The 15,240-nt window shown below is 32.2% G+C and overlaps 1 protein-coding gene across 2 annotated transcripts in view; it reads right to left on the reverse strand.

The window, feature by feature from the left end:
- Positions 1-15,240, reverse strand: part of LOC109609482 (diacylglycerol kinase 1) — a 120,058-nt gene that overhangs the window by 5,958 nt on the left and 98,860 nt on the right. The window contains exons 5-11 of one of the 2 annotated variants that reach the window (XM_020026145.2): positions 12,136-12,306; positions 9,353-9,514; positions 7,290-7,412; positions 2,803-2,927; positions 1,091-1,328; positions 837-1,036; positions 639-788 (exon numbers count right to left, since the gene is read on the reverse strand). In XM_020026145.2, coding sequence (XP_019881704.1) covers positions 639-788; positions 837-1,036; positions 1,091-1,328; positions 2,803-2,927; positions 7,290-7,412; positions 9,353-9,514; positions 12,136-12,306 — 1,169 coding nt within the window. The remainder of the gene's footprint in view (positions 1-638; positions 789-836; positions 1,037-1,090; positions 1,329-2,802; positions 2,928-7,289; positions 7,413-9,352; positions 9,515-12,135; positions 12,307-15,240) is intronic. The other variant, XM_049970519.1, reaches the window with a different exon arrangement.

Here is a 15,240-nt window from a genome sequence, read left to right on the forward strand (position 1 = left end):
AAATGTTTATCGATACCCAACTAAATGTTTTTTTTTAATTATGATAAATTGTTTTTTTTTTTCAATATTTGTAACAGAAAATCAATTAAATGTACATAAAATGATAAACTAAATTTTAACAAGTAAATTCATCCTTTACAGGATCGTGCTAGAGTTAATTTGGAGAAGTTTTCGAATTATGTTGAATTATATTAAGGGTGTTTTCGAATTATGTTGAATTATATTAAGGGTGTTAAAAACATGAAAATTTTATGGCATCTATATTAATGAAATACAAAATTATTTAGAGAATATTATACAAACATTTTATAAATATTATTTCATTCCTTTAAAATTTTTTTGTTAAATAAAATAAACAATAAATAAATTTTGCACCTAGTAAAATCAATTTTATTATAAATTTTCTAATTACAATATTTATAAAACATGTTTTTAAAAACGTGCCAAGTTTGTTGCCTAAAAATACATTGTATTATCCGACATGTTATATTAATACTCCGAAATTATTAAGATTGTTTAACATATCCGCAAGGACAGTTCCAAAACTATTTTGTTGCCAATAAAGGTACAATATATTTAATTGAATGGATTTAGAAATTGGTAGCACTGGTAGTTATAAAACAACGAGAAAGACTTACGTTGTCGTATCCGTATTTGGAGCCCCGTTTCTGCAGTGACCTCTGCCTGTCCAAGACGATGGGGCAAATGGACGTTGGCGGCAGGATGTGGACGGCGTGCTCGCCCAAGCCGCACTCCGCTTTCACCTGGGCCACGCATTTGTTGTGGAGCTGCAAGACAGTTACTAAAATCTGGATGCGATTGTTTTAAATTCCTACCGTAATCTGACACCACCGACAGTGCAAACCGGTGATTCCGGCCTTCACCGGTTTTCGACACCTCGCGCATTTACCCTGACAGTTTCCCTCGACCCAGTGATGTTGGAGGGTCTGCGACGACTTTTTACTCTTCACGTACGTGGCTATGCAGCTGGCCGGGGCCCTGCCGACGCACCGTTCGTGCACCGTGTACTTACAAACTAACAAACAACAATTAGGTGACCATAATTACTAAAATTAATCTTAAATCTTACAGGTGCAGCACAATCCTTTCTTGCCCAGACCTACGAGCATGTTGAGACAGAGGTTGCAGTAGGCGGGACGGCTGAAGTGCTTCAGCCTCCACAAATGGTTGCCGTCTTCCTTGACGTTCGAGTCCAAGCCGAGGAGGACCAGCAGAGGTATAGTGGTCAGACCTCCCCGTTTCCACTCCTCCAAGGAAACCGTGCCGTCTGCGTCGTAATCTATCTCAACCATCATGTCCTGCAGGATCTGAAAATGTCATGTTTGATGATGTCGTCGTTGATTTTCAATAAATTATTTTCAATGTGCCGAAAGTTGTTTACCAACAGTCCATCTAAGCCGGGTCTATCGAAAATATTATCTAGTCTGCCCCCGTACCATCATTCTGGGTAATAGAGCAAGTTTTGATTACTATTTTGACGTGATGAGAATGTTGAATTAATACGAACAATTCCATGGTGGAGAGATGAAGTCGTGTCCGGAATTTCTAATTTGCTGACCGACGGCGGCCTGATTATTTATAATCTCATTTTGAATATAATAATAACAATATAATAACCAGCAAATAATGTAAATATTTTTCTGCGTAATTATAAAAACGGCGTACGCATAATAAACCAGGAAAACATCATTACAGTTATGTCCTTTGACATAAACTTGTCGCCGGAAACTGCCGCAAATCTAATTACAAAGTTCAGTACAATTAAAGCGAAATTCGAAAAAGCAAAGAACGTGCCTCACCGATTCCCGACCAAACTTTATCTACCATCCAGTTAAACGTTTTGATTATGTATTAAAAAAAAAAAAAACACGGACACGGCAAAGTTGAACTATAACAAATTATACGGCCGCAAAACTAATTAATGCGAAATTCTAGAATGGAAATAAAAAAAAAAAAACAAAAAGAACACGCCGCTTAGCAAATTTACGGACTCCCCACGCAACTTGTTCTTTCATTGAGTTGCGTCGTGAAGTCGCGATCGTCCGAGGAGTACATTAATTACAATTAAAATACCGGGCTTCCTCTAACAAGTAATTTACGGCTTTAATTATATTTTTGGCGCCGGCTTCTATTGCCGTGCCTTCTCATAAATATTAAGCTCCTTTCGGCGTTTCCTGCGAATTTCTTCTGGCGCTGGTTTTTCTTTTCATGCGGATCACGATTAACTTCAAATTGGGCCCAGTAAATGAGCCCATTTAGCGGAGGGCCTTTTGTAAAAATCGGCCCGAAAACCGCCGAAAAAAAAAAAAACAATGCGTTGTGTTTAGATTAGCGGGATGTGCTGAGAGTTTAAGAATGGGAATGTTAATGGATGGATTGTGTTTATGGATCGGATAAAAATAGAATTAATGGGCCAAAATGACTGGAAAAAAAAAAAATGGAACCGGGCTAAATAACTTATGAATCAAGTTGAAAGCAAAGTGAAAAAAAATGATTAATTGAAACTTCAGCGAAAAAACAGTGAAATCCGTACGCGGCACGTGTATATAAATCAGTGCGGCTCAAAACAAACGTATGAATATAAATGAATAACATTAAAGTTCGTTGATTGTGTTCGCAGCGGAGTAATATAAATGATAATTTAATTTATCTCGGTAATTGTTCACAGTTTTGCGGTGAAATTGAAGCGTCCGGCGAGGGCGATAGATAGTTCCTCTTTTTATATATCGCAGCCGTAAATTCGGTCCGCTATCAGATGATTGGAAAGTCACGCGGGCTCACCGGTTTCAATTCGGTGACGTCCCATCCGAGATACTCGGCCACCGTCATCATCTGATTGACGATGCAGTCCATCTCGTTGGTGTCCAGGACGCCGTTGCCGTCGGTGTCGTACAATCGGAACATGACTGCAACAAAACGACATTAAATACATTCGTTTTCACATGGACGTTGTTCTCTCTGTGTGTGTGTGTGTCTGTCCGTCAATTTGCCGCATTTCGGTCAATACGTATTAAGATAAACACGTCCGATTGGACGGTGTGTTTCGATGTAAATTAGTGTGAATTAGATGCGGCGTTTGTAAACAGCTTCTTGCTGCACGCTTTATGGATTCGTTGCGTGACTGACAGGAATTTATTTTACGATTTTATCTTGTTTAACACCTCTGTTGGGCCGTCGTATTTATGCGAACGTGCGGAGGATTGACTCGTTTCAGCATTCACATAAATAATTACTTTAAAATACAGCACAAAACTAATAAAAACAGCCGTGCACTAATGTTACGCAGGCCAACAAAATTGATTTTTAGTTTTTGGTGCCATAAAACACACTATTCGTTTGGGATATTTCTAATTTACTGATTCAAAAAATGCCATCAAATTTCGTCTATCCACTCTAGTTTTTGAGATACAGGCTAATTGAATTTCGTATAAAAAAAAGCTGAAGTAAAGAAGTTAAAACAGTATTTCCTGTGGTGGTTACATCTTGAAGGAAACAAGAAACTGATTTTGTGGAGAGAGTTATTTACGAGAGTGGACCATCAGAAAGAATTAGTACTTAAGTTTAGTGTACAACTGATTTGAAGGAAACCACGAAACTAGTCTCTTATAATTTTTCGCGAATGGTTCAAAAGTTATTCGAGCTCAAAGTTTAAATTTTTATAATTATCAATAGTATCAAATATATTTATAAAATAAACATTTGCGTTTTAAAATAAATTAAACATTTCTTATATTCATTATCTTTATCAGTGTACAATCAGTGTTTTATTATTTGTGATAGTCATATTTAATTTATCAACTACACCTTTTTAAAATCAATCAATGTCTTTAGAAAAGTATGTAATTAATAATTTTCGCGGTATTTTGGAACGGACGTAAAATATTTGATAATTATAAAAAAAATAACTTTGGGCTCGAATAACTTTTGAACCAATCGACTTAGCAAAAAATCATAACAGATATTTTTTGTAAAGAGTTAAATTCTTTATAAAAATATATATTGCATTATTTTAAATTTATTTGTCCCCGAGTAACAAAATTCGAACGAAAGATTTTTCCCAAAGAAACATTGGTTGGAGAGTTAATGTTAAGAGTTCAAACTTTCAGGGATTTTTTTTTTAATTAATTTGGAACCATTTCTGAAAAATTTTTATCCTTCAGCAGTCAACAGTGACTTTGAAGCTGATTTAACAATTTCCTAACTTTTTAATAAATAAGACACCTGAAACTAAAAAAATAGTTTGAAATATAATATCGAATGAACAATAGATAACAATAGACAAATCGTAATTTGGGTTCAGCAATTAAACCTACACAGTAGTAGAGATGTTTTCGAATTTCCTTGCTCCCAGGGGCTCAAATGGTTTCAAATTGATAAATAATTCAAAATTGCAATTATGGAAGCAAAATCTTCAGAATAAAGTCTTTTTTAAGGCATTTTGCTGTGCTAAACAAGAGATAAATTAGAAATATACCGAATAAAATGTGTTCAAAACCACAAAATACGTTTTTTGAAAATAAAAATTTACAAAAAATGGGATGCAATTTATTTTTATGTCTATTAAATATATAAAAAGTAAAATAAATTTAAAATACTGATCATCTAGAGCTACAAATATTCAAATAATATTACTGGTCAAAATAAAACATAGTGAAAACATTTTGAAATCTATTTAATTATTAATAATAATTTTAAATTGTCCATTTCAAAAAACTATTTTTTGAAACAAATACCTAATTCTGCAATTTAACTTATTGGAGTCAAAACTGGATTTGACAGAAGAAATGACAATTCTGAATTCTACATCCTGAAAAATTCGTTGGTTTATGTAATCATTAATGGCATTTTTTGTGTAAAATATTATTACTGTTTCAGCACACGAAATAAAATTTATAACGACTCTTTAGATAAAGCATTAGATATAGCTTTGTTTTTAGTAGCTACGCCATCGGGCATTCCGTATTAATATCACATATGGCAGTAAAGATAAAAACAAAACTAACTTTGATACATACATACGTAAACCGATGCAAAAGGGAATACCAATATTAAAATCACAAACACTAAATAGCAAAGAGATAGAATGGATGCATTCAGACGGCTGAAAGCTGAAACTTTAGAGCCATGAATCCAGAAAAAAAGAACGAACACAACGATAATATCAATGGACTCAAACAAGTTCGAACTCGGGATATCCAAAGACAAAAAACAATTAAACCCGTCCGGAGTTTATCTTAGATCAAACGAGAAGCTCCGAAGGCCCCCGTTGCAGTCCCGAGACGGCGTCTGGTAAAACAAAGTTACGCCGAATGCAAACTTCGGCGAAAGTTTGCATTCACCGTTCAAAAGTGAGACGCACGGAAATTCAACGTGCTTAATTTTTCCTCCCTACCATCCGGACATCCGCACACACACACACACAATTTGCGGAGTTTTAAAATGGGGCCGTTTCAGTTGTGTTTATCTCGCCAACTAAAACGGTTTTACTGTACGGTAAACTGGTTTAATGGCTATTAACTGACATTCAATTGACTCGTAAAAGAGTCGTTACCATTTATTTTTTAAACAGAATAACCAGATCGCATGCTGCACTGGTGAACCGAAAATATGGAAACATTAAATATTGAATTTTATATTTGTAAATTACTTGTACACATAAATTCTTGTTTACAGTTTGTTAGAGAGAAAGAGTGAACGTCTTAATTAGACACGAATGAAGTACTGAAGAAATGATTATGGATATGTAAGACATTCAAAGGCTTTTGGCAGTAGGACCCAAGTGATTCTAGTCTTAGTTGTGGACTGAGGATGATTTATTTTTACATGAACAAGATAAACAATTATTCCAAATTCCCACGATGGTTGAAAGAACAAAAATCTAAATGAGTGGAAGGCCCATCATACTGACATATTCAAGGAATTTGGTATCCATTAGTAGATTCAGGGTGATTCTAACTAAATATTATTCAATTAAATATTGATTGTAAATATAAATAGAATAATATTTTTAATATTTCCATTTTTAATTTTGTCCCCATACTACAGTTTACAGTTTCTTAGAGAAAAAGAGTGGACGTCTAAATTAGACTCCAATGAAGTACTGAAGAAATGATTATGGATACGTAAGACATTCAAAGGCTTTTGGTAGTACGACCCAAGTGATTGTGGACTGAGGATGATGTATTTTTACATGAACAAGATAAATAATGATTCCAAATTTCCATGATGGTTGAAAGAACAAAAATGAAAATGAATAGAAGGCCCATCATACTGATATATTCAAGGAATTTGGTATCCATTAGTAGATTCAGGGTGATTCTAATTAAATATTATTCTATTAAATATTGATTGCAAATCTAAACAGAATTATATTTTTAATGTTGCCATTTTTAATTTTGTCTCCATACTACAGTTTACAGTTTGTTAGAGAGAAAGAGTGGACGTTTCAATTAGACTCCAATGAAGTACTGAAGAAATGATTATGGATATGTAAGACATTCAAAGGCTTTTGGTAGTACGACCCAAGTGATTCTAGTCTTAATTGTGGACTGAGGATGATTTATTTTTACATGAACAAGATAAATAATGATTCCAAATTTCCATGATGGATGAAAGAACAAAAATGTAAATTAATGGAAGGGTCACCATACTGACATATTCAAGAAGTTTGATATCCATTAGTAGATTCAGGATGATTCTAACTAAATTTTATTCTACTAAATCTTGATTGTAAATATAAACAGAATTATATTTTTAAATTTTCCATTTTTAATTTTGTCCCCATATTACAGTTTACAGTTTGTTAGAGAGAAAGAGTGGACGTCTTAATTAGACACCAATGAAGTATTGAAGAAATGGTTATGGATATGTAAGACATTCAAAGGCTTTTGGTACTACGACCGAAGTGATTCTAGTCTTTGTTGTGAACTGAGGATGATTTATTTTTAAATGAACAAGATAAATAATGATTCCAAATTCCCATGATGGTTGAAAGAACAAAAATGTAAATGAATGGAAGGGTCATAATACTGACATATTCAAGAAGTTTAGTATTCATTAGTAGATTCAGGGTGGTTCTAACTTAATTTTAATCTAAGTAAATTTTGATTGTAAATAAAAACAGAATTATATTTTTAATGTTTCCATTTTTAATTTTGTCACCATGTCATTTGATTTTCCATTAGTTAAATGATGAAGCAAATGACAAATAAAAATTTAAGAGATTCTAAACCACTTCCACACGTTCGTTCCCCATTGTAAATACTTACATTCCAGCTTGTCTTCGGGACGTCCAGCTTCGAGAAGCGATAAGTAACAAACGATGTCCTTTAATGAAACCTTCAAGGCGTTCACGTCCAGCATACTGGCTTTTCTCACGATATGTCTCACTTCTAAAAACAACATTGCATTTTATAAACGTAACATTCGTTTTTCTAACCCTACGACAATTTGCAAACCGCTATTTTTACAAGCGCAGCGTATAAAAGCACGCAGTTGCAACGAAAAGGATAATTAAAATAAAAGGGGCGCTTTCGGAAAGGCGTCATTATGACACACTTAGCGTGAGTTGGGTAAATTGCTCGAAGCCAAAGCATGCAGTTTATTCAGGAGTCTGAATTATAGTCGGTGACACAGAAAATAGATCACACACATCCATCCAGTGGTCCAGTTTCAGTGTAGGAGGACGCGAAATAATTAGATTTTTCAAGTTGTTCGTCAAATAATTTTTGTGCTACAATTTATGTGTCTGTTAAATTTGCATAATGTAGCTATAGTTCGGTATTCAGTTCATTTTTTAATGTTCAAAGGATTCTTTCATTTAGTCATCTAAGTCAATTTGATACAAGATGAAAAGAGGTAGGTCATGAAAATGTTGGAGGGTGATGACTCGTACCTTGGCTAACCAGTGGTTTGTAGAAGAACAAGACATCAGAGATTGAAGTGGAGGACAACTTTGAGATGTGGAATCATCATCATTGATTCAAACGGTCACTGTGGAAAGGTCTTTCTAATATTACAATATTGAACAAGTCAGAGACTTCATAGTAAAGAGACACCCAAATTCAGCTCATCCTCACATTTTTAGACGGACCTTCAGCATCAAATAGAAGCGATATGGAGTAAGATACGTCAGGATAAACTTGTCACCCCATTAAATCAATATAGAAGACGAAAGGAGGCAGGACATGGAAATGTTGGAGGGTGATGACTCGTGCCTTGGCTAACCTGTGGTTTATAGAAGAAAGAAAGCACGTCAGAGATTGAAGATGTGGAATGGAAAAAGGTCATCTTGCCAATGATTTCAAATGGTCATTGCGGAGAGGTTTGTACATCGAATAGTGGTTAGAGGAGGGCTTGATGATACGTCCAGGAAGTTGTGGAACCTCACTTGCTTCCTTACCATAAGATCCTTGAATATCTAATTTTCTAACAGGGTAATAACCAACCCCACATTCCGAAGGTTATTTTGAAGTCTTTTCAATATTCCAATATTGAACACGTGAGAGATATCATAGTAAGGAGACACCCAAATTCAGCCCACCCTCACAAATTTTGGCAGACCTTCAGCCACAAGTAGAAGTGGTATGGAATAAGATACGTCAGGATAAAATAGTCACCACATTAGATCAAAGTCAAGGGCAATCAATGAGGGTCATTATGGATGTCCGAGTCGCAGTTTTAAAAAATAATGCAGATCAATATATTGAATATTTTTGACTGAATCATTTACTAACCTTTATTACCTCAAACTGACCAATAGTCAATAAAATGCGGCCACTGGATCTATGCATTCTATGTTTTATATCACTGAATATATGTATCTAATTTTGTTACAGTACTTTTTCAATTTCAATTTATTAGAACATATTTTTTTCAATATAGTTGTTTCATTTGCAATTTTATTAATATAGTTGTTGCGACAAAAATTGAGATGAGAAAATAAGTAAAGCCGTATTTTATTTATGAAAACTACAAACACGTCATCGTAAATTGGCGTAATAAAATTATTATTAAGTCACTCATCGAACATTAAAGCAACAAGTTTCAGAAAGGTAACTCGAATAATAACTATGCATAATAAAACTGAGTTGCACTTCTCATTTATGCAAGCGGTGATTTAAGTTCGATTCACATTATACGTTCCATTTCCGCATCGCAAAATGCTTACGTAAAATATGCAACTACCAAAATAAAATAGGAAAAGGACAAAATAAATAAATGGAAGAACAAGAAAAAGTGACAGAAAGAGAAACAGACAAAGAGAGAGAGAGAGAGAGATAGAAAGAGAGATAAAGAGTGAAAAGGGATTTTTTAATAAAGTAAATAATACCTTCAAGTTTTCCATTATTAACTAAGAGCGAATTATTGGACTTTTTTGAGGAGTTTCTCGATATCTGACTGTGCGACGGAGACGAATCGGTGCTTTTCTTTCCCAGGACTTCCTGACAGGAGTAGGACGTGGGCGTTATCGTTAATACCGGGTGTACGGTGCCTGCAAATCAATACAAATTTATGTGCTTTAATTGCCCCCCCCCCCCCTGCTTGTCCCGACCCCCACACACAAGTCCCCCGATCCAGTTCCTGTACTCCTGTCGGCTGAAACGTGCTGATTGCACACATGTCGCTCAATGGACGACCATTGTTCTGCCGATTGGGCCTTTTTCCGGTTACCGGCGGATCCCGTGTGTCCCGCACTGAATTCCCGATCGCTGACGATTGGAAATTTTCATTCCGGAACGAATCGGTTTCTTTACGTCGGCCCGCCCGTCATATTGTTGCCGTTATTAAATCTCCGTTCCCGGTTACCGATTCATGAAAATTCCTTTAAACTTTTTATCCGCTCGCACTTTTGTACTTTGGGAAATATTCGTGTCATACCTGAGGTTTTTTCCTATACTTTTTATGTTCTACGAATTTATATCAGTTTGGGGATTTATTCGACTTGGTGAAACCATATAAGTGTCTTCAATTTTTAATCGATTTTTATATTAGTTATTTATCTTTAATTTAATTTAATTTAATTTAATTTTAATGTAAAAGAATATATTCTACGAACAAGACTCAATTATTAAATATGTACTATCAAAATTTTACCATGAAGAGATTAATTAGTTTTTTTAACATGAAAAAACATAATTTATTAGAAGAAGATCTACAATATTTTAGTCAATTTTGTTATTTACTGTATTATATTACAAAATCACATAAAAAACATTAAAATTTCAACCCAAACTCAATTTCAATGTCATACACTACGATAAAATTTGATTTAAAATTAAAAAAAAATGTTTTATTTTATTTCTATTTATTTAGTTTATTTTTAATGTAAATGAATATATTCTACGAAAAAGACTCATTTATTAAATATGTACTATCAAAATTTCATTATAAAGAGATTCATAAGTTTTTTTAACATAATTAAATAATTTGTTAGATGAAAATCTACAATTTTTAATCAATTTTGTTATTTATTGTATTATATTACAAAATCAAATAAAACATATTAAAATTTCGACACAAACTCAATTTCAATTGTCTTATACTACACTAAAATTTAATTTAAAATTAATAAAAATTTGTTGTTATACTATTAATTAAATTTAACAGTTGTAACACTCATTATTTACAGTGAGGAAAACTTTTGAAACTGAGTTTATATATTTATATACTTTTTTGATCACTCTGTATATATTTGTGATTATTTATTATGCTTCATTAAAGAGAATTTACGATTTGTGATTTTTATATTTAATATTTACAAGTAAATAAATAAATTTTAAATGATATGTTTGAATAAATCATTTATTTAATACAAAAATTTATTTTATGTCGATTAAAACAAATTTTATACTCGTATGCAAATATTTAAAAATAATGAATGTTCAAAATGTAAATAAATAATAAACGCAAACATTCACTTTGTATTTTATTAATTATTATATATTATAAAATAAATTTAAATTAAATAAATAATACTGTTGTTTACAGCTAATTCAAATTATAGCCTTTGTGTAACTTTCAATTCATGTAATTTAACCAAATAGAAGTTTACAATTAACATTTCAAAATGAACAAAACAATTAGTTTTTTGAAAACGAATATTTCAGATGAAATAGAACATTTTATGAGCGGACAACAGGAAAATTAATTTATAATGAGAGTAGCACTATAATTTCCATTTTTCTTGAGGATTTATTACGCAGATTTAAGTTAATGGTTGTTTTATTTATATTATGAAATACGAAATTGCGGTTTTATATTACGGAAAGCTAAAATTATCTTTGAATATGTACTTTTGAAACTGGATACGAACACAACAAAGATAAAAATAGGCTTGATAATTATATAAAATTCAAGACGGGTAACAAGGTATATTAATTATACATTTTCTTAAGTAAATTGTTTCTGAAACGAAAATCCAATTAGTTTATTCCCTTTGTGTAAAATTCTATTTAAATTTTAGTTTTATATGTTTATTTGTAGTAGTTTAATGTGCCTTTAAGAGAATTTATCTTTAGTGTTTTCTTTGTATTCATTATTTCCAAGCAACTAAATTTCATTTGATGTTTTCAAATAAAAATGTTTCCTTGTAATTTATTAAATATTATGATAAAGCTAAATTTTTCACGTTCACGTTAAATTTAAATTAAACTAGCTTATTTTATATGACGTGGAGAATTAAATTAAAATAACATCATTATTTTATACGTAATGCAATTATGTTGCTTTGAGTTTTCTACCATTTAAAATCAAATTATAAAAGATAGAAATTACGTATTAATTGTTGTTGTTTCGTATTTGATTAAGGTAAAATTTTGCGTTTATACGGTGAAATTAACCGATGTATCTCCATGTTTCTGTCGAGGCTCACATTAAATTTTCATGTAAACACAGTTTAAACGGAATACGTAATATAATAATAATTGGGCCGTAATTATCAATCTGCTAATAAACATTATATTTATATTAATTGTCAGCTCTTTGCGGATAGCATGTACATGTTATTGAAAGCGTTAGTTGAACCTCAAATACGATTTAATTGGTTATCAAAAGCTTTTCCACAATTATACACGCAATTACGTTTTAATAACGGTTAATAACGGTCCGGCTTACCAGTTTTCCCCCTCGTCGAACAGTCGCTGTCAGACCTGTGATGCCCCAGGAGTTTTTCCCCGATTCCGTGGATTTTCTCCACCAGTATTTCACCGTAGGTCGCCGGTTTTTCGCCGAGCAACAACGTCTTGTCCAGTGGTTCCCCTACCGAGTTGACATTCGGCGTCGAGCCTGCAAAAATCAAATTTTATTATCAACCACTAATTATCATTCAAACGGTTTACATATTTCAGATTTTCGACATACCCTCAATTTTTTCTTCACATAAATGATGGCAAATTTGAATGAAGAAATAAAGTTGAGTAAATTGTGCATCCAATGGTACCTAATTAGTTTGAATCTCACTCACCAATTAAGTAATTTTGTTCCACAAAATAATTTCAGTGTCTCAAGTTTTACATTTTTAATCGATGGTTCATTCAATTACGAACACTTTAAGTCCTAGTAGAACAATAAAAAATGAAAATAGTGTATTAATTTTGTGGCCAAATCTTTACACTTTTTATTCATAAAAATTGTGTAAGCTTATAAAAAATAACTAATTAAAATTCCCTCAAAGTTCAAAAATAGTAAAAATTTCAAGATATTCCTTCACTCATGAAATTTGTATAATAACCAGAAATATTTTTAGCCTTAAATCAATTATACAATGGTGGAAACATTGAAACTGAGAGTAGTAGTATCTGTTTCCTGAAAAATAAATTTCAGTCATTATTAAAACGTCCAATTGAAGTAGTTACATCAAACTGGCTTTAAATCATTGCATTGTATAAAGAGAATGTATTTAATGAAAGTCTGAATGCAGTTCACTTAGGAGTCTTTCAGAGAGTCCTTAATAAGTTTTCAGGGCAATGAATGAAACATATATAAATGTAGAAGTAAATTCGTTTATTTTCCTTTCCATTATAACTTTTTCATTTCTTATCTCATCTTAGTTTAAAAGGGCTTGAAATGGTTGTAATTAAATATACTAGCAATTAAAAAAGTAAAACTTTGTTGTTGAAAAAAATTAATCAAATGGAGAAGGTGCCTAAAATAGTCAATAATTTAATGAAATGAATAGTTGTAACTCAGTTATTTATCAATCCAAATGAATTAGATATCACTGGATGCATAATTAACTAACCTTTCTAACAAAATATTGTTCATCGAGTTGTTGTTTATTCTGCAGGGTCCATTAACTAAATTAATGAACCAAAAACCACAAATATACCATTATCTAGGTAAATGCCTCAATTAAAAAATATGAATATGATTTCCGTGTTCAGCAAACCCGAATTGCACTAAAAAATAATTAAAAGAAAATTTCTATATTTTCGCTGCGAACTGAAGTTATAATTAGTTCAATTTATTTATGACATTCGTTACTATTTTGTATGTATGTCATGCAAATTATGGCATTACTATGTATGAATGAATGATTAAACCTTGTTCCACACACAAACACACTGTCACACTGACACAATGTCAGTGTTGGCAACACTAAAAATTACCATCCGGACGGTTATAATGTAACACTTAAAGTTCATGTCGAGCACGACGAAAAATTAATTAAACCATTTTCCGACCTCCTAAACATTAAACCCGTCCACGACCGGACGGAACAAAGAACAAACATCAAACAAAACCGATTGTCCTTCCAGCCACCCCTCCACCCTATTTGCCGACTTAAAACATTCATTGCCCGATTCGCATCCACCCCGAACGCGATACATTGGTCATTAGGCGTAAAGCTGGGGGTTTATCAAAGCTCAACGAGCGGCCCCCATTGAAATTAATTGATCCGGTATTTTTCTCACTTCTGACGCGGTCAGATATATTTGTTCCGTATCTGTGATTCGAATGTTCCACGCTCCGCTGACGGTTCTTATTGGCTCGGAGATTTTTTAATGCGAATTATTTTTGTTGCCGCCGATCGTGTAATTTTCGCTGTGCACCGATGTGTTCGTCGTATTTGTTCCTGTGTAAACTTTTAATTTGATTAGTCTAATGGAAATTTAATTTAATTTACAATTAAAACATATTTTTCGCTGTTTTCGTGTGTTGGCCTATGCTCTGTGGGTAATCTGATGCTCCCTGGTTTATAAGAGAATGGAATGTTTTTTATTTTTGTGTCCATTAAACATATAAAACATAAAATAAATTTAAAATACTGATCGTCTAAAGTTACGAATATTAAAATAATAATGCTGGTCAAATTAAAACATATTAATAAATTTATTTAATCCAGGAAATTGAAATAAGCCATTATAAAAAATTTCAATGTATTATAAAAAAATACTTTTTTTATAATTTTAAATTATTAAAGTTAAGATTTTTCATACTTAACTTACTAACCTAACCTAACCTAAAATTTTACTGTATAAATGTTTATTGTATGTGTATTAAATATTTATATAATTAAACTATAATATTTTTCTGCTTCTAGACAAGGCCTCCTTCATCGTATAGGACACATGGACCGATTTATGTACAGGGATATTTTAAACAATAATTTGTTTCCACACATCAATGTTTTGCCTTAGCCTATGCAATCTCCAGATACCAACCATACTGAAAAATTATTATAATTTAAACAGCAATTCAAAAATTTTGAGGAATATAGACCCGTCATATATTCGGAAATTGGTTACGTTAGGTTAGTACTTTCCTTTACATACATATAAGATTTTTCATACTTCTCTAATTAATCCTAAAATTTTACTATATGAATGTTTATTGTATGTATATTAAATATTTATATTCAGTGGTTACCACAATTGTAGGAACTTAGTAATGGGTCATAGTCAAACTTTATTCAGTCTTACCAAATCTGAGAGAAAAAAGTAGAGATTGTTAAGGGTTTACCGGCTAATATATCAGTTCTCTGTATTAATAAAAAAAATAAAGGAATAAGGCAAATGGTACCTACAAAAAATATTCATGGAGTATCCGTTTATATACGGATATTTAACTATTTACATAGTTTTTATGCAACTTTTTATTTCGAGCAGGGTTCAAAGTAACCAAACCTTCATTCAGTTCATTATAATTTATTTTTGTTCCGGAACAGTGAAATGCAGAGTAAAATTGCAGTCTATTTAAATTTAAAGAAATAGATCATTT

This window comes from Aethina tumida, chromosome 1 (genome assembly GCF_024364675.1).
Source record: "Aethina tumida isolate Nest 87 chromosome 1, icAetTumi1.1, whole genome shotgun sequence".
Lineage (NCBI taxonomy): Eukaryota > Metazoa > Arthropoda > Insecta > Coleoptera > Nitidulidae > Aethina > Aethina tumida.